The following is a 20,535-nucleotide window of genomic DNA, read 5'->3' on the forward strand; positions in this document are numbered from 1 at the left end:
GCAAGTTAGGAGCTGAAATGCACTGCCTGAAAATGTGATGGAAGCAGATTCAACCATGGCTTTCAAAAGAGTATTGGATAATCATATAGGGAAAAGGTGGAGGAGTGGGACTAGTTGAGTTGCTCTCGCAGAGTGCTGGCATGGACACGACAGGCCGAATGGCCTCGTCCTGTGCTGTAACCATTCTTGTGTATAGCTAATAAAATTGCATGCAAAAAACTGGATTCACAGCTTGTTCATTTATAGCAGCCTGTAACCTGGTGGGAAAACATAGCAGCTAATAAACTCACTGGCTTTTAAATGATATCTGGTTATATAAATAGGTGAAATGGTTACATTTTTTTCTGACAGAATAATACAGTGCAGAAGAGGCCCTTCGGCCCATCGAGTCAGCACCGATGCATTAAAACACCTGGCCTGTCTACCTAATTCCATTTTCCAGCACTTGGCCCATAACCTTGAATGTTATGATGTGCCAAGTGCTCATCCAGGTCCTTTTTAAAGGATGTGAGGCAACCTGCCTCTGCCACTCTCTCAGGCAGGGCATTCCAGACTGTCACCACCCTCAGGGTAAAAAAAGTTCTTGCTCAAATCCCCCTTAAACCTCCCGCCCCTCATCTTAAACTTGTGACCCCTTGTAACTGACCCTTCAACTAAGGGGAACAGCTTCTCCCTATCCACCCTGTCCATGCCCCTCAATCTTGTACACCTCGATCAGGTCACCCCTCAGTCTACTCTGCTCCAGCAAAAACAACCCAAGCCTATCCAACCTCTCTTCATAGCTTAAATGTTCCATCCCAGGCAACATCCTGGTGAATTGCCTCTGCACCCCTCCAATGCAATCACCTCCTTCCTATAATGTGGCGACCAGAATTGCACACAGTACTCCAGCTGTGGCCTTACCAAAGTTCTATACAACTCCAACATGACCTCCCTGCTTTTGTAATCTATGCCTCGATTGAAAAAAGCAAGTGTCCCTATTAACCTGCCCTTCTGCCTTCAGAGATCTATGGACAAACATGCCAAGGTCCCTTTGTTCCTCGGAACTTCCCAGTGTCAGGCCATTCATTGAATACTTCCATGTCACATTACTCCTTCCAAAGCGTATCACCTCACACTTTTCAGTGTTAAATTCCGTCTGCCACTTGTCTGCCCATTTGACCATCCAGTCTATAATCTTCCTGTAACCCAAGACACTCCACCTCACTGTTAACCACTCGGCCAATCTTTGTTTAGTTTTTGTTTAGTTTAGAGATACAGCACTGAAACAGGCCCTTCGGCCCACCGAGTCTGTGCCGACCATCAACCACCCATTTTATACTAATATCCCCACCTGTCCCTATATTTTCCCTACCACTTACCTATACTAGGGGCAATTTCTAATGGCCAATTTACCTATCAACCTGCAAGTTTTTGGCATGTGGGAGGAAACCGGAGCACCTGGAGGAAACCCACGCAGACACAGGGAGAACTTGCAAACTCCACACAGGCAGTACCCGGAATTGAACCCGGGTCGCTGGAGCTGAGAGGTTGCGGTGCTAACCACTGTGCCGCCCTGTCATCTGCAAACTTACTGATCCTACCCCCGACATAGTCATCTATGTCATTTATATAAATGACAAACAATAGGGAACCCAGCACAGATCCCTGTGGTATGCCACTGGACACTGGCTTCCAGTCACTAAAACAGCCATCTGTCATCACTCTCTTGTCTCCTACAGCTAAGCCAATTTTGAATCCACCTTATCAAGTTACCTTGTATCCCATGTGCATTTGCTTTCTTGATAAGTCTCCCATGTGGGATCTTGTCAAAGGCTTTGCTGAAATCCATGTAAACTACATCAACTGCACTACCCTCATCTACACACCTGGTCACATGCTCAAAAAATTAAATCAAATTTGTTAGGCATGACCTCCCTCTGACAAAGCCATGCTGACTATTCCTAATCAAATTTTGCCTCTCCAAGTAGTGATAGATTCTCTCCTTCAGAATTTTCTCCAATAGTTTCCCTACCACTGACGTGAGACTCACTGGTCTGTAGTTCCCTGGCTTATCTCTACAACCTTTCTTAAATTGTGGGACCACATTAGCTGTTCTCCAGTCCTCTGGCACCTCCCCCGTGGCCAGAGAGGAATTAAAAATTTGGGTCAGAGCCCCTGCAATCTCCACCCTCGCCTCCCACAGCATCCTGGGACACAAATCGTCCAGACCTGGAGATTTGTCCACTTTTAAGCCTGCCAAAACCTCCAATACCTTGTCACTCCCTATGACAATTTGCTCAAGAACCTCACAGTCTCTCTCTATCAGTTCCATATCTACATCTTCATTCTCTTGGGTGAAGACAGATGTGAAGTATTCGTTCAACACCCTACCAATGTCCTCTGGCTCCACCCACAAATTTCCCCCTTGGTCCCTAATGGGTCCTACTCTTTCCCTGGTTATCCTCTTCCCATTGATATACTTATAGAATATCTTGGGATTTTCCCTACTTTTACCAGCCAGAGCTTTCTCATATCCCCTCTTTGCTCTCCTAATTGCTTTCTTAAGCTCCATCCTACACTTTCTGTACTCCACTAATGCTTCCATTGATTTGCTCTCCTTGTATTTGCTAAAAGCTTCTCTTTTCCTTCTGATCGTACCCTGAATGTTTCTGGTCATCCATGGTTCTCTGGGCTTGTTGCTCCTACCTATTACCCTAGAGGGAACATGTTGGGCCTGTACCCTCCCCATTTCCTTTTTGATTAGCAGCCCCCCACTGCTCTTCTGTAGATTTCCCGACAAGTAACTCTTTTCAGTCTACCTTGGCCAGATCCTGCCTTATTTTACTAAAATTCGCTCCCCCCCAAACCAAAACCTTTTTTTGCAACTTGTCTATTTTTCTCCATAACAAGCTTAAATTGTACCATGTTGTGGTCGCTATCACCAAAATGTTCCCCCACCAACACATCAACCACCTGTCCGGCTTCATTCCTCAGAATTAGGTCCAGCACTGCACCTTCCCTTGTTGGATCCTCTACATATTGAGCTAAAAAGTTCTCCTGTATACATTTTAAGGACTCCACTCCATCTAAGCCCTTAACACGATGACTATCCCAATTAATGTTGGGAAAGTTGAAATCACCTAATATAATTACCCTTTTTTTTTTACACACCTCTGCAAATTGCACACATATTTGCTCCTCAATTTCCCACTGACTATCTGGGGTCTATAATAAATACCTAGCAATGTGGTTGTCCCTTTTTTATTCCTAAACTCTACCCATAAAGCTTCATTTGATGTCCCCTCCAAGATATCATCTCCTTACTGCAGTAACTGACTCCTGAACTAATATTGCAATGCCCCCTCCTCTGTCTCGCCTGATGATTCTGTATCCCGGAATGTTGAGCTGCCAATCCTGCCCCTCCCTCAACCATGTCTCCGTGATGGCTACTATATCTCAATTCCACGTGTCAATCATTGCCCTTAACTCATCCGTTTTACCTGCAATACTCCTGGCATTAAAGTAGAGGCCTTCCATCCTGGTCTTACTCCCTTGAAACTTACTTCTGCTGTATTCCCTCTGACTTGTTTGCTTTCCTGTGCTTAGCTGTGTCCCTATTCTGCTAGGAGTCTGCATCCCCTCCCCCTGCCAAATTAGTTTAAACTCCTCCCAACAGCACTAGCAAACCCGCCAGCAAGGATGTTAGTCCCCCTCTGGTTCAGATGTAGACCATCCCGCTTGTACAGGACCCACCTTCCCCAGAAACGGTCCCAGTGGTCCAGGAATCTAAAACCCTCCCTCCTGCACCAACTCTTAAGCCACGCATTCATCTTTGCTATTCTCCTATTTGGATACTCGGTTGCACGTGGCACTTGGAGTAATCCAGAGATTACAACCCGAGAGGTCCTGCTTTTTAGTCTGCTGCCTCACTCCCTGAATTCTTGATGCAAGACCTCATCCCTCTTTCTGCCTATGTCATTGGTACCAACATGTACCATGACCTCCGCCTTATCAACCTCCCCTTTCAGGTTGCCCTGCAGCCGTTCAGTGACATCCCGGACCCTGGCACCAGGAAGGCAACACACCATCCTGGAGTCACATTGATGGCCACAGTTGCATCTATCTGTTCCCCTGACTAGAGAATCCCCTATTACTATTGCTCTTCCTTTCTTTCCCCCTTCCTGTGCAGACAGGCTGCTTGCAGTGCCAGAAGCTTGGCTCTGTCCGCACTCCCTGGAGGAACCAGCCTCATCAGCCTCCAAAATGGAATACCAATTTGCAAGCGGGACCCCAGGGGATTCCTGAACTACCTGCCTGATTCTCTTGGACTGCCTGGTGGTCACCCATTCCCTTCCTTCCTCAAGTTTCTTCAGCTGCGGTGTGACCACCTCTCTATTCGTGCTATCCACAATGCTCTCAGACTCGCGGATGTTCCACAGTGTTTCCAGCTGCCGTTCCAGCTCTGAAACTCGAGCTTCCAGGAGTTGCAGCTGGACACATATCCTGCACACATGCTGGTCCCGGGGACTGGAAATGTTCTCCGATTCCCACGTGCAGCAAGAGGAGCAAACCACGGCTTCCAGCTCTCCTGCCATGACTAAACCCTTTAAATTTAAAACTTTTGAAGATTATAATTTTTTAAAAAACAACTAAGTCTTGCTAAAACAATGACTTACAATTCAATCCACTTTGAAAAATACCCACCAGGACTTACCAGTCAGCTGTGCTCTTTGGAAGCTCTTGGTTCCCCTCTCTCTGAGGACAGGTAGGAAATGAAAGGAGCTCCTCACTCCCTCCTCACCGAGCTTCCTCAGTCACCAAACTTCCACTTTAACACTCTAATACAACCCAAGTCAGCACTCCAGTTGCTGGTTTGAGATAGAGCACCAGTGGTTTACTTTGGCTGCTTGTTGGCAAGTAGTAAAAAACAAACTTTAAGCTTTGATTTAGATTTAGACCTTTTCATTCACCAGAATATTATTGCAAGCATGGTTAATAAGCAAGGGAGGTGGCAGACCTTTTGCTGTATATCGGTTTGGAATAGGGTGCTGTTTTTCATCCACCCATCTCTCATTCTCTTTTGTGCCCTGTGGATATCGACTCAAATAGTTTTGAAAAGTTCCAACATAGTTGCAAGAGGACCCATCTATTTCAGTTCAGACAGTAGAATTTTGCTATTCGCTCATTAATTTAGTTTTATGTTTTAGAGATACGGCACTGAAACAGGCCCTTTGGCCCACCGAGTCTGTGCCGACCATCAACCACCCATTTTATACTAATCCTACACTAATTCCACATTACTACCACATCCCCACCTGTCCCTATATTTCCCTACCACCTACCTATACTAGGGGCAATTTATAAAGGCCAATTAACCTATCAACCAGCAAGTCTTTGGCATGTGGGAAGAAACCGGAGCACCCGGAGGAAACCCACGCAGACACAGGGAGAACTTGCAAACTCCACACAGGCAGTCCCCAGAATTGAACCCGGGTCGCTGGAGCTGTGAGGCTGCGGTGCTAACCACTGCGCCACTGTGCCTCCCCTTGGTGGCTCAGCGAGTACATATATAATGTGATGAAACACAGCTATACAGATGATGAGTCCAAGTATTCATAAAATGTGGAAATGTTAAACAGAAATTGTCAGATACATTGTTAAAGCAGCATACAAACAACTCGTAATGTACCCTAACATTTCTTAAATTTACATGTACATATATACAAAAGCAAGCAAACTTTTAATTTTTCATTTTAAACTATTTGGAACCGTTGGCCAACATTCTTACATCCGTGTTCTCTCTTCTTTCTGCTTCCAGGAATTGTAGCCTGTAATTGGGTTGTCATTCTGAGCGTCTGTATAACAGTAATGTGCGTCTTCGACCGAACGGGCAGAACATTTGTGAAACTTCGAGCAACCAAACGACGTCAACGCAACCTCAGAACTTATAATTTACGGTAAGTGGGAACAGTTCATAATTTTCTGACTTACTATCTTGTAATGCAGCAGTTGGGAACAGGGTATATAAAGTATTATCATTTTTGCAGAGGGAAAAGGGAAGTGCCACCAGCAAACATATTCCTGAGCTACCATGCTGCAATCTACGTTCTTCCAATGCTACAAAGCCATGTTACTTTCACACTGAGAGCTTTTCTACATAGTAGCCACTGCAAATCAAAGTGATTCATTGTGTGTGAAATACTTTGACGTTATTTTTGATGATGAGGTGCTTCGTAAATACAAGTTTTCTGCTTTTTGTAAACTTTCATCAGTTACATATTCCCCCAAATTTTGCCAAGTTAAGTTTTTTTAGAGCTGAATGTTCTGGGATACAAGTAGACCATTCAAAATAAGAGCGTTTGCTCCAGAGTACGGAGAATTCTAACCTTTTTAATGCATTGACATGTGCATATGCACACAGGAAATATGCACAAGAGAGTCTGGCCCAAGGATATTTCCCCTCCCATCACCTCCCCTTGAACTGTTCAGCTATGGTTTGATGACAGAAGTATTTTTGATTCTGAGAGAGAAAGTTCACTCATATCAGTTCCTAATCTGAGGAATGACCACACTTGTGACTTTCTGTGGCAATATCGTGTGTAAAATGAGCACTGTCCAGGCTACTGCCCTCTCATGATTATCTTAGGGTAAGTAAATGACATTTCTTGCTTTCATAGAACATTTTTTGTGCTGAATTTACAATTACACCACAAGGTGTCGTTTCTAATTTTGGTTTAAAAAAAATGATTATTTTGTATCTTAACGTTTGTGGATGACCCTAAAATAGCAGAGGTGTAAATACTGGAACATGACGGCAAGTGTCAAGGAACTTGGACTTTTTGGAGAGGTGGCCTGATAACTGGCAGATATAGTTTAATTTAGATAATGGTAAGTGTATACACAGACATGCAATAAACAGAGAGATTATAGGATTTTTGGGAAATTACTGACAAACACGATCCAGTAGATAGAATCATTACAACATCAAGCTGATGTCAGTAAAGCTAATCATACCTCGGGTTGTATAAAAAGTATATTATAGATCAAAGGATATTATCCTGCCACTGTGTGGGGAGTTGATCACACATTACTCAAGGTAAAATCTGCAGTTCTAAAGCACTCACTACAGGAAGGAAGTACCTGAGTTGTAAAATGTGCAGAGAACAGCTACTAGAATGATTGGGGACTAAAAGAATGAAATATGTAAAGATAGACTCTCAGCACCTGAGAAAAGAGGGGATATTATTACAGTATTCAAATTAATAAGACTGTGGAGGATTAACCTTGGATATTTCATTTGCTGCAGCATAAGCATCTTTAACATAGAAAAGTGACCCAAAGGATTTCCCAGAGGAGTAATCAAAAACTAGATACCCAGACATTGGAGGAAATATTCGGAGGGGTGACCAAGAACTTTGTTAGAGGAGGGTTTAAGGATGGTCTTGAAGGAAGAGAGGGAGATGGGAGAGGGTTTCAAATTCCAGAGCCAGGAATAGATCCTTGGGGCACTCCAGAGATGGTGATTTGGAAAAAGAGAAGAAGCCTTTGCTGGATATGTTCTTACTATGATTTCCACAACCAAATGAGGGCAATGTTCTTCCCTCTCTATTGAAGATACCAATTCTTTTTGGGATACTATTTGGGGTGACGGCATAGTGGTAATGTCACTGGGTTAATTATCTAGAGGCCCAGGCTAATGCCCTGGGGACAGGGATTCAAATCCCACTATGGCAGTTGATGGAATTTAAATCCAATTAATTAGTACATTCAATGAATCAATAAAAAAAATCTGGAATTGAAAACTGGTATCAGTAATGGTGCCATGAAACTATCATTGATTGTTGTAAAAACCCACCTGGATCACTCATGTCCTTTAGGAAAGGAAGTCAGCCCTCCTTAACCTGTTCTGGCCTACATGTGACTCCAGACCCACAGTAATGTGGTTGACTCTTAACTGCCAGATGAAATGGTCTAGTAAGCTACTCAGTTTAACGGTGGTTAGGGATGGGCAACAAATGCTGGCCTTCCGGCGATGCCCACATCCCATGAAAGAATAAGAAAAAAACTATTCCATGGACACTGGATATCCTCTGTTGCCTTGCCAAGGAGAAATTCTTCAGGTCAGAGACCAGACAGTGGATATTAGCCATCATAACTAGAAAGTTACCGAGAGTGGTGTCATGCTAGGCCCCCACCTGCCAGGAATAAGGCACATTAATTTTGTCATGAACGTTGATTTTAAACTGTTGCTGGAGCAAGGAAATGACTTGTTAAACATAATCAGCCGTGGCTGGAAAATACATTTGCATATTAACAGACCATGCTTGGAAGGACAAAGGACCATTCCCTGACACATTCAACCCACAATGGACCTTGATCACCAGGTATTGTGTGTAAGAGGAGCATTCCAGAGACTGCTAAAATGATACAATCCGGGACTGGTTAGACCAGCTGGTCACATGATTAACTGTTCCAGGGTCTTTTGAACTAGCCACAGAGAATCTGAACTGAGAGTGTCTGCTTGCTCCTAGACTGAGAAGATCTCTCCTGTCTGCTCCCATCTCTTTCTCACAAGCCTCTGAATCCACTGAAGACACATGAACCCCAAGAGAGAAAATTCTCATACAGCGAGCAAGGTTTCAGAAGAATACTGGGCCCCAATGAAAAGCAAGAACTACCGACAATCAAGGACTCTACAGTGAGCTCGAAGAACCATAACCAAAACTCTTCAGATGTTGCCTCAAACTTTTCCACTTTATTTTCCTTCTGCTCTTTTCTGTCTCTGTTTGCATGTGTGTATCGCATATGCATGCTAGCGTGGGCGCGTCATGTATCTGTAGGCGTCAACCGAACTAGAGTTTAAGTTTAATAAGTTTCAGCCTTTCTTCTTTAAACCTAAGAAAACCTGTTTGTGCTGGTTTCTTTGCCTTATAATTGGAAAGCAGTTAACAAGGATTCACCAAGGGGGAGCGAAAAACTCTGTGTGTTTAAAATTAAACCCTGTTACTGGAAGACCAGGTGAAGGCTGAGAGGGACCCCTAGACCTCATTCTCACCTGGTCGTAAGAGTGGAATTACAGCAGATTTTTCCTTTTCCTAGCCCGGGGCACTGCAATTCATTCTAGAATTTCTCTGCCTCTCTGGTTGAGACTAGTTCAGTTGTCAGTGGCTTGGGAATCAAACATACCAGGACCTTCCTTGCATAGTACCACAGCAAACAGTCTGTTTATCGATCATTGAAGCACAAAGCTTAAATGGATCCTTGTTTCTTGCCTGTTTTCGAAAGGAGCAATGAAACAGTTAATAATGATACAGTCTCAGTGTTCCTGTCATTATTTTTTGAATCAGCTTTTCTCTTTGCACGTGGAGCAATTAAAGTTAATTAGAAAAAAAATCAATTCATGTTTTTAAATTGACTTTAACTGTTGTATGCACAAAATTAAGAGCTGAATTGAAAAAATAATAGTTTCACCAACGGTTCAGCTGGTAAACATACCAGGAAAGCTTCAAGTTCAGTTCGTGGTCTGCACTGAGTTAACTGATCTCAGTTCAGGTGCTGCAGTCAGCTCTGGCAACCCAAGGAGGAGATAAACAAAAAAAATGGTGGTTTTAACTCCTGACTTGTACTAGAAAGAGCATTTGTGTCAGTGCCAGGCAAAGACTGGGTTAGGTTGGAAAGTGATACTACCCCTGTGAGATGTTATACATGCACTAGTCACCCTCCAGAGTTACACACAGTCTAAATTTGTGCTCGATGAATGGGGACTTGGGTGAGGTACCAGAAAGTGGTCAACACTCAAACCATGTCCCAGCAGGAGTCAACACTTTTTGGAATGAGGACTGTAGAAGCTGGAAAATTATTTTAAGAGCCATTAACATTGTTTCTGTTATTGATTTGCATAAATCTCTCACTATTTCTGCAAGGACACCTTCTGAAGATAAAAATACAGGAATAAGCAGTACATTGTAGTAACTGTTTAATACTGGCTCTGGTGGACCTCACTGCTAGCACATGTAGAAACTACCATAGTTGAAGTATTTAGAAATTACCTGCCTTAATTGATGCTTGGAGGCATGCCTCACTATTTCCCCAATATGTCAACATGGAAAACTTATAAAAGCTGACCAACAGCTTAAAAAAGGTTGACAGACCAAAAACGGCATGGATTAAACGACGTACATTTATAAAGCGCATTTCACCTCCTCAGGAGAATTCTGTCAGCTAAAGATTCATAACCAATGAAATGCTTTTGAAGTGCAGCCGATGTTATATAAGCAAGCATGCCGGCCAATTTGCATATTCCAAGGTATAACAAATGACAAATGAGAAAAATCTCCGAATGTTCTTGGTGGTGCTTGTTGAGTGACTAATATTTGCTAAGAAACCAGAAGAAATTGCTGTCCTTTGAATTGAGCCAAATGACCTTTGTCCATTTGACCAACCACACTGGGTCTCCGTTTTAGATTGGCATCTGAAGGATGACACCTCCATATTCTGCAGCTTCTCAGTACTGCATTGGTAGCAATTGAGATTATATGCTCAAGTTTTGCAGTGGGGCTTGACCCACAACCTTCTGACAGGTGAGAGTGCTATCAGCTAAGCCAAATTGAGTATAGACATTCTGACCTGTGAAGGCAAGGAATTAAACTAACAGTGAAGTGGAACATAGGCTTATCATAATTTAGGGTGCAGATTCACCCTACATAATTCACTTTGAATTCACAGGTAAAAACCTGAAGTACACAAAACAGCAGTTTGCAGCAGTGGTATATTTAGAACTTACTGAAGGAAATTGCGAGCATTAAAGGCATGGTATATATTCTCTAAAGGGACCTGGTGCATCTCCAGATAAGTTGAAATTTGGATACTTTATTTGATATGTTTTCTTGCACTGTATAGCCTATAGTTTTCTCCCTTTTAAGCTTAGAAGTGTTTCTCCTGGAAGGATTACAGGTATGAAAGTAGTGTTGTAAGAACTTCAATACAACATTACAGGATCCAGGAAACCTAACTCCAGATTTATCATAATTTGTGAACTGAAATCTATTATACCACATACCAATATTAGTCTCAAATAGCTGTGCATTCTATTTTCACAAACCAATGCTAACTCACTATCACAGAGCCATCCAGTCCCTAATCACATAACAGCACTGAAGCTGGCGCAGGAGTGCATGAATTGAGGATAAGCTGATTTAGCTACTTGAAATAAGCTTTTATTTCTAATTAGCTACAGGAGGGATAAGAGTGAGCTAATACCATTGAAACAAAACTGTAGACCCCTAGTTCTAAAAATGGCCACTCATGGATATAAACTTTTAGATGTTGAACAACTAGTTGAGCTTTTCAGACATTTTATAACATAAGGCTAGAAATTACTGTTGGAAATAATCAGATGAATGCTTAACGTAAGATTTCTCTGTCTGCTAATTTAACACAGCAGTTAACCTATTTGGAATATATTATTCATGATGAGAGACTTGACCTGTGGAGGAGCAAATAGACCTAGGTGTTCTGGTATACAAGTCACTAAAAGCTAATGCACAGGTATAAAAAGGATTCTCAAAGCCTAATGGAATGTTGTCCTCTACCTCAAGGAGGTTGAAATTCAAAAGTGAGGAAGTTATGCTTCAGTTGTACAAAGTCTTTATCAGACTCCATCTGGGGTACTGTGTTCAATTTTGGCCACCAAATATCGGAAAAGATATATTGGCCTTGGAAAGAATATAGTGCAAATTCATCAAATGATACCAGGGCTTAAAGGGTTAAACTATGAGGCCAGGTCTCTTGTATTCCCTTGAATTTAGAAGATTGAGGGGTGAGATAATCAAAGTATTTAAAACGATTGAGTGATTCAATGGGCCAGATACAGAGAAACTATTTCCTTGGGAATCAAGAACCAAGGGACATGATTTTAAAATTTGAGCTAGGCCATTCAGGAGCAAAATTAGGAAGCACTTTTTTTTTTGAACAGTGAGTAGAAATTTGGAACACTCTACCCCTGTGTGTGCTAAGACTATTCAAGCTTTCAAGACTCAGAGGAAGTTTTTGTGTTTTTGTTCAGCTCAGGGGGCTGAAAGGCTTACTCCTCTTCCTAATGTTCTTAGACAATTACTGCATTTTAGCAAAGGAGCTTCCACGACTCGTGTAAGCAAACTGATAATTGTAATTTTCAAAGTTGCAATGCAGCTCACTCCCAAAGGGCTAACAGCTCTATTGCATATCACAGTAGTAGTGAAATCCTAAAACTTAGGAATTTCTGAAATTAAAAAAAAATTAAATAAAGCTCATCACTAGTTCATTCTTACTCCCTATTTATTTAGATACCCTCACAGGCCAGTGACAGGGAAGTTCAAATAAAACTTGTTAATATACTACACTAAAGAATAGCCTCCTTATTTCAAAAAGGTGTTGCAACTGGTTTTAAGGAAAACAAGCTTTTGAGTAAGACAGTGATCAGGCATGCGAGAAGGTTAATTTAGATACATCAAAAATATTTAAGAGCTGAATTTTAGCAGCTTGTATTTGCTATATTAAATCCCCAATGCTTCTGGTGGGCGCGTTGGTGTCAGTACAATTTCCCTGCTGTGCGTAGTGGCCAGTGTAACAAATAAACAATGGTGTGAAGTTGTAGAGGCATAAAAGGAGTGAGGATAATGCTGGAAGAACTTGCAAAATGGTGCAATATTTTGTTTAGTCCTGGAACTGTTTGAGTTGGTCAGACTGTGACCGGGACAGAGGGAGGGTGAATTAAACAGACTGCAAATCTGGAGAATATGGTAACACCATTTGTCATACGCCAATAGCCTCCCATTTCAATTGAAATTATTATTTTAAAAAACCCTCATATGTTGGTCACTAATAGTTTATTGGACAGGGAAACTGCTTAATACACAATTGATGTCATTTTAATTGTCATGCTAATTTTAAACCGAGCTGGAATGTGTCCGGCTCAGCTACCCAGCAAGTCGGACACTCAACAAAAAGGAAAAAAGAAAGACTTGCATTTATATAGTGATTTTCACAACCAGCGGGAGTCTCAAAGCACTTTACAACCAATGAAGTATTTTTCAAGTGTAGTCACTGTTGTGATGCAGGAAACGGGGCAGCCAATTTGCACACAGCAAACTCCCACAAACAGCAATGTGATAATGACCAGATAATCTGTTTTTGTGCTTTGATAGAGAGAAAAATATTGGCCAGGACACCAGGCATAACTCGCCTCTTCTTCAAAATAGTGCCAGGGGATCTTTTACATCCACCCAAGCAGGTTTAACGTATCATCCGAAAGATGGCACCTCTGACAGTGTAGCGCTCCCTGATTACTGCACTGAAGTGTCGGCCTTGATTTTTGAGCTCAAGCCCTGTAGTAGGACTTGAACAGTAGCAGTTCTAGAGGGGTTAGGACTTAATGACAGGTAATCACACTTTAAAAGATGAACTGTCCAAAATAGTTGGTGTGCTAAATATGGTTTAACTGGTGCATTTGTAAATGACGCCTATGGAAATGGCAACTGTTAAATGCCATTTGTCCAATATAGACATCTGTCTGGGATAAACGGGAACATGTAAATGGTGACCGTGTCACCATCTGTGCACATATATAAAGAACGTTCTCTTGGTAAGGTACCAAAACAGTGCTAGCGTTTGAATCTATAACCCAGCAAGAGCTGATGTCTTCAGGAGAGAGGAAACTTGGGGGAAAAATTGATGGGGAAACTAAAAACTGATGGTTTTGTTGAAGGATTTTTGATACTACTAACACCTAAACCCAGATCACTTGATCCAGATCTTGCTGTTGACATTGCCATGTCTGGAACAATGCAATACAGTAGGATTTGCTTCGACCATTGGGAATTGAGAGTGAAACAGCAAATCCATGATTCTGCTAAGACACTTGTTATATCTTTTGAGTTCTTCAGACTTTGAAACTGGCTAACGATGGGAAGACTTCTTCAAAACTGATCTCTTCTGTCTTAGTGTATTAAACTTTTTCAGCTGTCCTTTAAGAATATATATGCATTTTTTTTTTAATATAGCCATCGTTTGGAGGAAGAACAGGCCAGTAGCTGGAGCCGAAGATTGAAATTTTTTCTTTGTTGTACTCGTACACAGGACACACAGACTGTAAGTATCATTGCTTTTCCCAGTTGGCGCCTCCTTTGTATAGCTAAAATAACCACATTAACTCAATGTGCAGTTACCAAAACATCTACATCAAAAATTTAGCAGACATTTGTTTGTTGGTATCTTGCTTTGAATTCGCTTCTGCACTAAAAAGAAAAAAAGAAAGTCTTGCATTTATATAGTGCCTTTCATAACCTCAGGACAGCCCAAAGCACTTTTACAGCCTATGAAGTACTTTTGAAGTGCAGTCACTGCTGTAAGAAACACAGCAGTCAATTTGCGCATGGCAAACTCCCACAAACAACAATGTGACAATGACCAGATAATCTATTTTTGGTGATCTTGATTGAAGTATAAATATAAGCTAGGACAACAGTGTTCACTACCCTGCTGTTCTTCATAATAGTGCCATGGGATCGTTTACATCCAACTGAGAGGGTAGATGGAGTCTCACCTGAAAGATGGCACTTCCAGCTTCCTCAGTACTACACGAGTGTCAGCTTAGATTTTTTGAGCTCCAGCCTCTGGAGTGAGACACGAACTCACAACCTTCTCATCAAACACTTGTAAAATCCTCTGAGGAATCTTTAAAGCCCCTAATGAGCCCGGGCTTGTCAGCGAAACCAAAAAAGTTCCTGCCATCTTCACTGTATATATGAGCCTGGCTTCGGGAGGTCCTCTCGCTGTGAGAAAGACAATAGAGCCTCATGAAAGCCACACTTTATCCAGCTGAAAGAGACCATTTGACCCATCCCTGGTAGTTTGTTCCATGTTTTGATCACACTCTGTGTGTGAAGAACTTATAATAATAAAAACTTACGGCACAGGAGGAGGCCATTCAGCCCATCGTGACTGTGCTGGCTCTTTGAAAGAGCAATCCAATTAGTAATGCCCTCGCTCTTTCCCCATAGCCCTGCTAATCATCTCCTTTCCACGCATGTATATCCAATACACATTTTGAAAATGACTATTGTATCTGTTTCCACCGCCCTTTCAGGTGGCACATTCCAGTTGCAGGAGGGTTGTCTGTACACTAAAACAGTAAAGCATTTGTTAAGAAATTCTGTCACAGAAAGATGATCTTAATGAAGGTTCTCTTGGAACAGAAATTATGTATGCCAAAGGGCCTTTTTAATGTATTCATCCAGAGAATGTTGAGGAGAGATGCAAGGAGCTAAGTGCCTTCTGACTGAAAGTGCTAATTATGGTTACTGTATGAGGACTTGAATGGATAGTACTGATTTGGTCATAAGAAGTGTGAAGTTTTATTAACCGAAATACTAACTGGCACTTGCCATTTGCGCTGTTATAGTTTGGAAGAGTTAATGTACTCACAATCATACCTCTCAACTGTCCCATGTTAATCAGGGTACTTGTGACGTCAGAGCAGAGTAATATAAGTGCCAGGTTCAGTAAGAAATCATTGTATGAGGTGTGTGTAGCATAGATTTTGTTGGGCCACCACACAATTAAGTTGTAAAATGGGAGGAAGTCGAACTGTGAAAAAAAGATGTGTGTGTATTGTACTCATTTTTAATGTGTTTAAATGAACAAAATCTCTTTGCTTTTTAAAAAAAATGTTTTTATTAATTCATTCATGGGATGTGGGTGTCGCTGGCCAGACCAGCATTTATTGCCCATCCCTAATTGCCCTTGAGAAGGTGGTGGTGAGCTGCCTCCTTGAACCGCTGCAGCCCATGTGAGATAGGTACTCCCACAGTGCTGTTAGGAAGAGAATTCCAGGATTTTGACCCAGCGACAGTGAAGGAACAGCGATATAGTTCCAAGTCAGGATGGTGTGTGACCTGGAGGGGAACTTTCAGGTGGTGGTGTTCCCATGCATTTTCTGCCCCTGTCCTTCTAGTTGGTAGAGGTCGTGGGTTTGGAAGGTGCTGTCTAAGGAGCCTTGGTGCATTGCTGCAGAGCATCTTGTAGATGGTACACACTGCTGCCACTGTGCGTCAGTGGTGGAGGGAGTGAATGTTTGTGGATAGTGTGCCAATCAAGTGGGCTGCTTTGTTCTGGATGGTGTCGAGCTTCTTGAGTGTTGTTAGAGCTGCATCCATCCAGGCAAGTGGAGAGTATTCCATCACACTCTTGATTTGTGCCTTGTAGATGGTGGACAGATTTTGGGGAGTCAGGAAGTGAGTTACTTGCCACACGATTCCTAGCCTCTGACCTGCTCTTGTAACCATGGTATTTATATGGCTACTGCAGTTCAGTTTCTGGTCAATGGTAACCCCTAGGATGTTGATAGTGAGGGATTCAGTGATGGTAATGCCATTGAATGTCAAGGGAGATGGTTAGATTTTCTCTTGTTTTTGATGGTCATTGCCTGGCACTTAAGTGGCAAGTAACATTCGCGCCACACATCAGCCCAAGCCTGATTATTGTCCAAGTCTTGCTGCATTTCTACACTGACTGTTTCAGTATCTGAGGAGTCCCAAATGGTGCTGAACATTGTGCAATCATCAGCGAACATCCCCACTTTTGACTTTATGATTGAAGGAAGGTCATTGATGAAGCAGCTGAAGATGGTTGGGCCGAGGACACTACCCTGTGGAACTCCTGCAATGATGTCCTGGAGCTCAGATGATTGACCTCCAACAACCACAACCATCTTCCTTTGTGCTAGGTATGACTCCAAACAGCGGAGAGTTTTCTCCTGATTCCCATTGACTTCAGTTTTGCTCGGACTCCTTGATGCCATACTCGGTCAAATGCTGCCTTGATGTCAAGGGCAGTCACTCTCACCTCACCTCTGGAGTTCAGCTCTTTTGTTCATGTTTGAACCAAGGCTGTAATGAGGTCAGGAGCTGAGTGGCCCTGGAGGAACCCAAACTGAGCATCATTGAGCAGGTTATTGCTAAGCAAGTGCTGTTTGATGGCACTGTTGATGACACCTTCCATCACTTTACTGATGATTGAGAGTAGGCTGATGGGGTGGTAATTGGCCGGGTTGAACTTCTCCTGCTTTTCGTGTACAGGACATACCTGGGCAATTTTCCACATTACCGGATAGATGCCAGTGTTGTAGCTGTACTGGAACAGCATGGCCAGGGGCACAGCAAGTTCTGGAGCACAGGTCTTCAGTACTGTTGCTGGAATGTTGTCAGGGCCCATAGCCTTTGCAGTATCCAGTGCCTTCAGTCGTTTCTTGATATCACGCAGTGTGAATCGAATTGGCTGAAGTCTGGCATCTGCGATCTTGGGGACTTCAGGAGGAGGCCGAGATGGATCATCAACTTGTCACTTCTGGCTGAGGATTGTTGCAAGTGCTTCAGCCTTACCTTTTGCACTGATGTGCTGGGCTCCCCCATCATTGAGGATGGGGATATTTGTGGAGCCACCTCCTCCAGTTGGTTGTTTAATTGTCCACCACCATTCACGGCTGGATGTGGCAGAACTGCAGAGCTTAGCTCTGATCTGTTGGCTATGGGATCACTTAACTCTGTCTATCGCATGCTGCTTACGCAGTTTGACACGCAGTTAGTCCTGTGTTGTAGCTTCACAAGGTTGGCACCTCATTTTGAGGTATGCTTGATGCTGCTCCTGGCATGCCCTTCTGCACTCTTCATTGAACCAGGGTTGGTCTCCTGGCTTGATGGTAATGGTAGAGTGGGGGATTTGCCAGGCCATGAGGTTACAGATTGTGTTGAGTACAATTCTGCTGCTGCTGATGGCCCACAGCGCCTCATGGATGCCCAGTTTTGCATTGCTGGATCTGTTCGAAATCTGTCTTATTTAGCATGGTAGTAGTGCCACACAACACGATGGATAGTGGAGGGTATCTTCAATGTGAAGGCGGGACTTCGTCTCCACAAGGACTGTGCGGTGGTCACTCCTACCAGTACTGTCATGGACAGATGCATCTGCGGCAGATTGGTGAGGAGGAGGTCAAGTATGTTTTTCCCTCGTGTTGGTTCCCCCACCACCTGCCGCAGACCCAGTCTAGCAGCAATGTCCTTTAGGACTCGGCCAGCTCGGTCAGTAGTGGTGCTACCAAGCCGCTCTTGGTGATGGACATTGAAATCTCCCACCCAGAGTACATTCAGCGCCCTTGCCACCCTCAGTGCTTCCTCCAAGTGGTGTTCAACATGGAGGAGTACTGATTCATCAGCTGAGGGACGGCAGTAGTTGGTAATCAGTAGGAGGTTACCTTGCCCATGTTTGACCTGATGCCATGAGACTTCATGGGGTTTGGAGTCGATGTTGATGACTCTCAGGGTAACTCCCTCCTGACTGTATACCACTGTGCTGCCATCTCTGCTGTGTCTGTGATGCCGGTGGGACAGGCCATACCCGGGGATGGTGATGGCAGTGCCTGGGACATTGTTTGTTCGGTATGATTCCGTGAGTATGACTATGTCAGGCTGTTGCTTGACTAGTCTGTGGGTCAGCTCTCCCAACTTTGGCACAAGCTCCCAGATGTTAGTGAAGGAGGACTTTGCAGGGTCGACAGGGCTGGGTTTGCCGCTGCCATTTCCGGTGCTGAGCTCGATGCCGGGTGGTCCATCCAGTTTCATTCTTTTTTTATGGACCTCGTAGTGGTTAGATACAACTGAGTGGCTTGCTAGGCTATTTCAGAGGGCATGTTGCAGTCAACCACATTGTTGTTTCTTTAGCATCCACTACTCTCACCAAAAGTCGACTTCATGTGTGATCACTATTCATGTGAATAACCTCTTGAATTTGCTTTGCACCATTCAGAACCTGCACCCGCTTGTTCTTATTGTCTGTTTAATTTGAAGTCATGTTCAAGTAGTCATGCTTCTTAAAATACAGTTCACTGAAGGGCATGCTTACATTCCACTATAGTGTTTGCATTAATGAAACCTGTTACAGCATAATTACTTACAGAATACTAGCCATGAGAAGGTAGGAGCAGGCTACTAAGTCAACTAGCAGGAGCACTTGACTGCTTCGCACGCGCACACACCCTCCCAGTTTTGATTGCTTTATTTTCCTGCTTGAAGTTTTGTGGTTCCTGCAATTTTTCTTCCACATGATTATCAATCTCGAACATAACTTCAAGTTAAACAGACGAAAACAACAAGCGGGTGCAGGTTTCAAATGGTGCTCAGCAAATTCAAGAAGTTATTCATATGAATAGTGATCGCACATGAAGCCGACTTTTGCTTAGAGTAGTGGATGCTAAAGAAACAATAGGCTGCTGTGATTGGGATTCTAGGTTCTTTCTAGAAGGGAATTAGGATGCCTGAATTGATTTGTTCATCTGTCTATATCTTGTGATCAAAAGGTGCTCTATGTAGCAATCTGACAGTTGTAATTCTGATAAATAGCAACTAGTTTGTTTAAGACCAGTTTGTAAGTATTTAGAAATATTTGCTTAGCAGTGTGCTTCTGATTTCAATTAAGAAATATTATAGCCAATATTTTAGCTCCTTTAATAAAATAATGAGCTGAAGAATGATCACAACTCATTAGTGTAATCTAATGGGGCGAGAATCATACATTGGATGTTTTTGCATGTAAAAATGACAACCAATGATAAATGCATTCTTTTCTCACTCCCATCTATAGCTAGAAATAACAGCAACAACTTGCATTTATATCCTGCCTTTAATGTTGTAAACCGTCCCAAAGCGCTTCACAGAAGCTTTAACAAACAAAATCTGATATCACGCCACATAAGGAGATATTAGGGCAGAAGACCAATAGCTTGGTTGAAGAAGTCGGTTTTAAGGAGTGGCTTAAAGGAGGAAAGAGAGGCAGGAAGTTAATTCCAGAGCTTAGGGCCTTGGCAGCTGAAGACTCGACTACCGATCATGAAATGATTAAAATCAGGGATGCTCAAAGGCCAGAATTGGAGGAGCACTCAGATTTCATAGGGTTGTAGGGCTAGAGAAGATTACAGATCTAGCGAGGGGCAAGGCAATGTAAGGATTTGCCAACAAAGATGAGAATTTTAAAATAGAGGCATTGCTTAACCGGGAGCCAATGTAGATCAACGAACAGGGTTGATGGGTGAACAGGACTTGGTGAGAGTTAAGACCAGGGTAGCAGAGTTTTGGATGACTCCAAGTTTACAGAGGTTAGAAGATGGAAGCATGGCCAGGAGTGCATTAGAATACTCAAAGGCATGGTTGAGCTGAGGCAGGGACGGAGTCAGGCGACATTACAGAGGTGGCAATTGGCAGTCTTTGTGATGGTGCAGAAGCTTATCTCGGGGTCAAATGTGACATCAGTGTTGTGTACTGTCTGGTTTAGGCTCAAACAGTTGCTAGGGAGCATGATAGAATTGGTAGCTAGGGAACGGAATTTGGAGGTTGGTCTGAAGACAGTGGTTTCAGTCTTACCAATACTTAATTGGAGGAAATTTCTGCTCATCCAGTACTGGATGTCGGATAAGAAAACTTAGCAACAGTGGAGGGGTCAAGTGAGATAGAGCTGGATGTCGTCGGC

The 20,535-nt window shown here is 43.0% G+C and overlaps 1 protein-coding gene across 3 annotated transcripts in view; it reads left to right on the plus strand.

Moving 5' to 3' along the window:
• dagla (diacylglycerol lipase, alpha) overlaps positions 1-20,535 on the plus strand; it is a 450,361-nt gene that overhangs the window by 275,868 nt on the left and 153,958 nt on the right. For all 3 annotated transcript variants that reach the window (XM_068046193.1, XM_068046192.1, XM_068046194.1), the window contains 2 exons: positions 5,801-5,939; positions 14,022-14,109. In XM_068046193.1, the coding sequence (XP_067902294.1) occupies positions 5,801-5,939; positions 14,022-14,109 (227 nt within the window). The remainder of the gene's footprint in view (positions 1-5,800; positions 5,940-14,021; positions 14,110-20,535) is intronic.

The sequence above is a fragment of the Heterodontus francisci genome, chromosome 14, assembly GCF_036365525.1.
Source record: "Heterodontus francisci isolate sHetFra1 chromosome 14, sHetFra1.hap1, whole genome shotgun sequence".
Classification (NCBI taxonomy): domain Eukaryota; kingdom Metazoa; phylum Chordata; class Chondrichthyes; order Heterodontiformes; family Heterodontidae; genus Heterodontus; species Heterodontus francisci.